Genomic DNA, 6662 nt, shown 5'->3' on the forward strand with positions numbered 1-6662 from the left:
AGAGAAAAGGGTATTTCCGCCCTCTTTCTTTCGTTCTTCTCTAGTTCGGTTTCAGAAAATGCGTACTACAGGATTTTATTTTCCAACCAAATTGACTATCAAAAAAAAATTTTTTTTTGGTTAATGGCGGGCATTTGGGTCTGTTTCCCATTGGCCTCAGAAATGCCAGAATTGCTACTCTCTTATCGTTACCCTGTGGGCACCTATGACTAAGCCAAGGCGGTGGAGTAGCGTCGCCCACGTCATACAACCACAAACCAGTTTATAGGGCTGGTTACATTCACACAATCACACGGAAGGAAGGACATAGAACAGAGAAAGAAACATTCATGCCCTAAGCGGGATTCGAACCCGCAACCATCGGCTCCGCAGTCAGGCACGCTAACCACTCGGTCTCCTGGTCGGCCTATTAAAAACTACTCAGCAACGAATCAAGCACTCTTCTAGCGATGAGCCAAATATTACTTGAAAACCTGAAATTGTTGTAAGGGAAGGTTTTCTATCTTCCTACTATGTGCGATTTTGGATAAATAAAAACGAAGTAAATTGGAGACATCACAACATTTAATATACACAGTTATTTACAAGTTAATATATAAAATCATTATTACTTTTACATCCCAATGTCTGGAACGTCAATATAGTCATTATTATTATTGAGTTGTCTTAGCAACGTTGTTTTTATTTTTCATAAAACTAAATATAAATGCTTGTTATGTTATTGCTCTTGCCCACCACAGCACTCCCCCCCCTAGTGAGGTACTCGAACGATGAAAAACCTCATGTGTAACGTGCTGGAATGTGCACTGTACGTCCAGATCTAGTCACTCGGGGTGGAATAACAAGCTTTACTCTTTTGTTTCCGTTGCCTTGCTCTGTAGCAGCTTTAGAAATTGTAGACGATGAAATAGGTCCACAATTCTTTTCAACCCGTAAAGGTGTTTCTGAAGTCTTTTCAGATTCTGTAGAAATGTCCGAAAAATAAGGCTTTATTCTATCTATAGATACATTACCTTCTTTTTGCTTCATTTCAACAGTGAAAATTTTATCGGTTCTCTTTAAGACTTTATATGGTCCATGATATGGTTGTTGCAAACTATGACGAACACTGTCAGTACGGACAAACACGTGTGAGCAAGTTTTTAAATCTTTGAATATAAATGGTTTCTGCTTCGAGTGATGACGAAATGGGACGGGTTTTAATTTTTCCATGGTGCTTTTTAAATTCTGAATGAATTCTGATTGCGCTTCAATGTTTGAATTTTCAAAAAAGTCATATGGTAGTTTTATATTTTCACCATACAAGAGTTCTGCTGGGGTGGCTTGACAGTCATCTCGCAAGGTTGTGCGTAAACCAAGTAGAATAATCGGAAGTGACTTTGTCCAGCTTGGATTTTCATGACACATTATGCTTGCTTTCAAAGTACGATGCCAACGTTCTACACAGCCATTAGCTTGTGGGTGATATGCAGTAGTTCTATTTCTTTTAAAACCAAGTAATTTCGAAAGTTCTTGGAACAATTGAGACTCAAATTGCGCACCCTGATCAGTTGTAATTACGCTTGGAATACCGTAGCGAGCGATCCAATTTTTCAATAAAGCATCAGAAACTGTCTCTGCTCGAATATCAGGTAAAGGAATGGCTTCTGCCCATCGCGTGTAGCGATCAATTATCGTAAGGCAATAACGAAATCCTTCTGATGATGGCAAAGGTCCAATCAGGTCTAGATTAATGTCTTGAAATCGTTGACCAACTATAGGATATTCTTGTAATGGAGAATGATTATGTTTAGAAATTTTGGATTTCTGGCATTTCAAACAACTCTTGGTCCAATCACGAATATCTTTGTTTATTGATGGCCAAATAAATTTTGATGTAACTAATCGAACAGTCGCTTTAATTCCAGGATGTGAGAGATTGTGAACACTTTTGAATACTTGTCTTCTAAAGTTAATTGGAATAAATGGTCTTTTAATTTTTGTGGTTGTATCGCAATATAATGAATGATTAGAGCCAAAAATAGGAACTAGCTCAAATTTCAAAGAAGAGTTTTGAGACGTCATTAAATCTTTTAACTCATCGTCGATTTCTTGAGCTTTGGCTAGGGATTCAAAGTCAATTTCGGAAGTAATTCTTATTTCTTCCAATCTTGAAAGAGCGTCAGCAACCATGTTATCTTTTCCAGAAATGTGTTGAATTTCTAATGTGAATTGGCTAATGTACTCCAAATGTCTTTGTTGTCGGGGTGATGCTTTCTCCAAGTTTTGTCGGAAAGCGTATACCAGCGGCTTGTGATCAGTGAATAACGTAAATTCTCGACCCTCCAACAAATATCGGAAATGCTTAATAGACGAATATGCAGCTAGCAGTTCACGATCATAGGTGCTATAATTCTTTTGTGTAGGTGTCAGTCGAACAGAAAAGAAACCTAGCGGTTGCCAATCATTATTGACGAGTTGTTGCACCACTCCACCTATCGCTATATTGGAAGCGTCTACCATAAGGGCAAGTTTAGCAGATGGCACTGGGTGAGACAAAATTGCTGCAGATTTTAACAATTCTTTGGATTTCGTAAAAGCATTTGAAGCTTCGTCTGACCATTCGATAGTTCGATTATCATTCTTTTTGCTGTTTTTTAAATAATCATATAAGCATGCTTGGTGTTGAGCCGCTTGAGGAATAAATCTTCTGTAGAAATTTATAATTCCCAAAAATCTTCTAAGTTGTTTGACTGTTTTGGGTTTATTGAAATCTTCAATGACTTTGACTTTTTCTTCTGTTGGACGAATTCCTTTTAGAGAAACATTGTGGCCAACAAAATTCACCTCAGGCTTAGCGAAGTTGCATTTACTGAGATTCAATGTTAATCCAAATTGTTGCAATCTCTCAAAAACTATTCTGAGATGTTGTAGATGTTCCTCTTTAGAGCGCGATGCAATTAATATGTCATCCAGATAGACGAAACAGAATTCTAGACCACGTAGAACGGCGTGCATAAATCTCTGGAATGTCTGCGCTGCGTTACGAAGTCCAAAAGTCATCAAAGGAAATTCGAACAGTCCGAATGGTGTACTAATAGCTGTTTTTTCTATATCTGCTGGTTCCATGGGAATTTGATGATAAGCTCGATGAAGATCTAATGTGGAATATACAGTGCAACCTTCTAATTGGTGTGTAAAATCATGCAGATGTGGTATAGGATATCTATCCGGTAATGTGGCTGCATTTAAAGCACGATAGTCTCCGCACGGTCTCCATTCGCCATTTTTTTTCTTGACCAGATGTAATGGACTAGACCAAGGGCTGCTTGATGGTCGGCATATGCCACGCTCAAGCATGTAGTCAAATTCTGCTTTGGCGATTTTTAGTTTCTCTGGAGCCAATCTACGCACTCTAGATGTTATGGGTGGGCCTTTTGTAACAATAGCATGAGTGACATTATGGTTGAAGTTAACTTTATTCAGTTCTATTTTTTCTGAAGATAAGTTTTTGAATTCTTGCAGTAGAGAATGAATATCTGGATCTAGATTATTACTATCGAGGGGTGTTAAAAATGAAGATGGTCCTTTGATTATTTTAGTTGAGACTGTCAATGATGTTAAAGGATCAAGCAAACGTTTTTGTTTAATGTCTACCAAAAGTCCATGTGCCTTAAGAAAATCTGCGCCAATTATTGGCTTTGAGACGTCTGCTATGATGAAATTCCATTTGAAACGTCTTCTCAAGCCTAAATCTAAACTGATAAGTTGCTTGCCGTAAGTTTTGATTGAACTTGAATTTGCAGCATAAAGTTTAAAATCAGATGGGAACAGTTTATTGGGTTTTGGCGGTGGAATTACAGACACGTCAGCCCCAGTGTCAATAAGATAGTGCCTTTTGCTTGACTTGTCAAAAAGAAAGAGGCGGCAATTTGGATGGCCGTAGTCGTTGGCCTCTTCAATCGACCGGCCCGTTAGTTTTCCGAAGTATTTGTTGGTTTTTGAAATTGGCAAGGTTTAACACAGCGATGTGCCTTGTTTCCAAATTTAAAATGGTACCAACATAACTTATAACGAGAAGATTGGGATCTCGAACGGCTACGGTCTCGAGCTGTTACAGATTTATCTTGAGGTCTACTCCTTGTGATGAATGTATCAAATTTCTTAGTTAATTCTGCAATACTAATCTCCAATGAATTAAATTTTTCGTTACTAATGTTATTATGCTCAAAAGTTTTACTGGATACTTTATCAACTGTACATAACTCTGTTGAGCTAAATATACCAATAATTTTGTCTGCCATCTCTGCCATTTTATCCAAAGAATCAGAGCTAATAGATAATATAGCTTGAACCTGTTGTGGTAGCCTCTGTAGCCAAAGTGATTTTAACAATTCCTCAGAAATGGAATTTTCAGCCAAACCTTTCATTTGTCGCAACAAGTCAGATGGACGCTTATCGCCAAGATTAAGTGTAGTCAACACCTTTTTTAACCTGGCTTCTTCAGAATCTGTCAATCTACTTAACAATGCATTTTTTAAGGCGTCGTATTTTCCATTCATTGGCGGGTTTAACAAAATATCCTCTACGAAATCTAAGACATTTTCGTCTAATGAGGCAACGACAATGTTATACTTAGTTAAATCACGAGTAATATTGCCGTTAGCAAACTGTGCTTCAAGTTGTAAGAACCATAACTTAGGTTTATGTCGCCAAAAAATTGGTGGTTTAACTGCCACTTTGTTTACTTCTAAATTCACATTATCTTGAGTTGATGAATTTAAATTATCGTTTGTGCTTTCCTCCATGTTTAATATAAAGATAATTATAAAATAATGGTAATGCACAAACCTTTCTTTTATCCAAATAAAATCTTCGCACTGTTAAACTAATCACGTCCTGAGGTCACCAGTTGTAAGGGAAGGTTTTCTATCTTCCTACTATGTGCGATTTTGGATAAATAAAAACGAAGTAAATTGGAGACATCACAACATTTAATATACACAGTTATTTACAAGTTAATATAAAATATATAAATCCATTAATACTTTTACATCCCAATGTCTGGAACGTCAATATAGTAATTATTATTATTGAGTTGTCTTAGCAACGTTGTTTTTATTTTTCATAAAACTAAATATAAATGCTTGTTATGTTATTGCTCTTGCGCACCACATTGTCAACAAGACCGCAGATAGTACTGTTGTTACATTTATTAACTAAAATCAGTATTTTAAATTTAAAGAGGATGACGTTTCTGTACTTATCTTCCTTAATTCTGTTTAAGAACGTGAGTACTACGAGATTTTATTTTCCGATCGAATTGACTACCAAAGACTTTTCAGCATCGAATCTAAGTAGAACTTATCTGGCGATCAGTACCATATGCCTTGAAATATTGAAATGGTCACCAAGATAGCAGATAGAAACTGTTGTTTCAAGTATGAACAACATAAACCGAATCCAAGTTGTCTTCATTGGCTGGTGGAAATATTATGCATTTCAAGGTAGAAATTGTTCCTGGTTTATATTCCCCCAATATGAATTGCGAACTTCATGACTAAAACTAAATCCTTTGTCAGAAGCGTGTTTTCGAAAATCCCTTTGCCTATTGAAAAAGTGGAACTCGATGTAACGAGACTAATTGGCAGGCACTTTATTTTGACCAGTCGGAATAGGCCTGAAAAGGAAGAAGAAGAAGTAAAACAATAAATTTAATGAATCAGAAGAGTTCAATTGAGAAGTTCTAAACTGTGACTATGTGTAGGGATTAAAGATTTTAAAAACACAGTTACCTAACTCATTCTCCCCGACTTCAATATTTATTCTGTAAAAAAAAGCATTTTATTATTAATGCCATTTTTTTCTCTTTTTGGTAAGACTACAGCTTACAAATAGGTTTAAGAAGAATTTTCTAAACTACAACAAAAACTAAATCTCTAGTCGAAAAGCATAGTATGAACGCTTAATATAGTTTAATAAAAATTTCCCCCTTTATATTTTTTGTAGATTTTTTGTTTAAAATACATGTTGAATAAAGTAATTGCATAAATCAATGAGTAATTAAAAGTTATTTTCGTACAGTTTATTTATTTGTAAATTACATGCCTTAATTACATTGATTATTATCGTTGCTGGCCAACTTGACTATCGATAAAACTGGGCGGCTTTGTCAAGTTAGACGTAAAATCAACAAATTATGGTGAAACAGCTATTTCAGAACCTATTTGAATGCAACTTCTAAAATCATTTATTGGAAAACAGAAAATTATAATAAAATCAAGATAATTTAGAAAAATAAAAATACCAATTTAAAGACACGTAAAAGGAATCTCTTAAAAGGCATACACTTCTATCGAAGTGTGATGATATTTCTGCCATTATTCACGTTTAATGAAGATCAAGGGGAAAGAATATGTCTATTTTTCATAAAAATTGCGATTTAACCACCATCTATTGTTTTTTGAGGATTACTAAGTTTTGACAAATGAATGATGAGGAAAATTGGTTCTATCCGAAAGATACTTTACTTTGAAGATGAGCTATGCTTGTTAGATCTGCGGAATCGAAAGTCCGGTGGACGGTCTCTGAGCAGTACCATAGGTACAGGAATCTCGAGAAATTTTTCTTCCTTTTCAGATCTGTATCTAAATTGAAGAAGTGTCTTCACGAATGAGCGGTAC

General features: G+C 35.8%; 1 protein-coding gene across 1 annotated transcript; it reads right to left on the reverse strand.

Annotated features, from left to right (window-relative positions):
• Positions 1 to 780: 780 nt before the first annotated feature.
• On the reverse strand, positions 781 to 4787 carry LOC122271093 (uncharacterized). Its single transcript, XM_043051083.2, has 2 exons — positions 4098 to 4787; positions 781 to 3885 (listed from the first exon to the last, which is right to left on the reverse strand). Exons 1-2 carry the CDS (start codon positions 4785 to 4787, stop codon positions 781 to 783), a joined length of 3795 nt encoding a protein of 1264 aa, XP_042907017.2.
• Between the last annotated feature and the right edge of the window lie 1875 nt (positions 4788 to 6662).

This window comes from Parasteatoda tepidariorum, chromosome 3 (genome assembly GCF_043381705.1).
Source record: "Parasteatoda tepidariorum isolate YZ-2023 chromosome 3, CAS_Ptep_4.0, whole genome shotgun sequence".
NCBI classification, from domain to species: domain Eukaryota; kingdom Metazoa; phylum Arthropoda; class Arachnida; order Araneae; family Theridiidae; genus Parasteatoda; species Parasteatoda tepidariorum.

Excerpts from the sequence above, each read along its gene's own strand:
- LOC122271093 (XM_043051083.2), bottom strand. The coding sequence starts at position 4,787 with ATGGAGGAAAGCACAAACGATAATTTAAATTCATCAACTCAAGATAAT. Across the intron at positions 3,886-4,097 it reads GTAGACCTCAAGATAAATCT|TCAAGCAAAAGGCACTATCT; the intron begins GTAACAGCTCGA and ends CTTTTTGACAAG.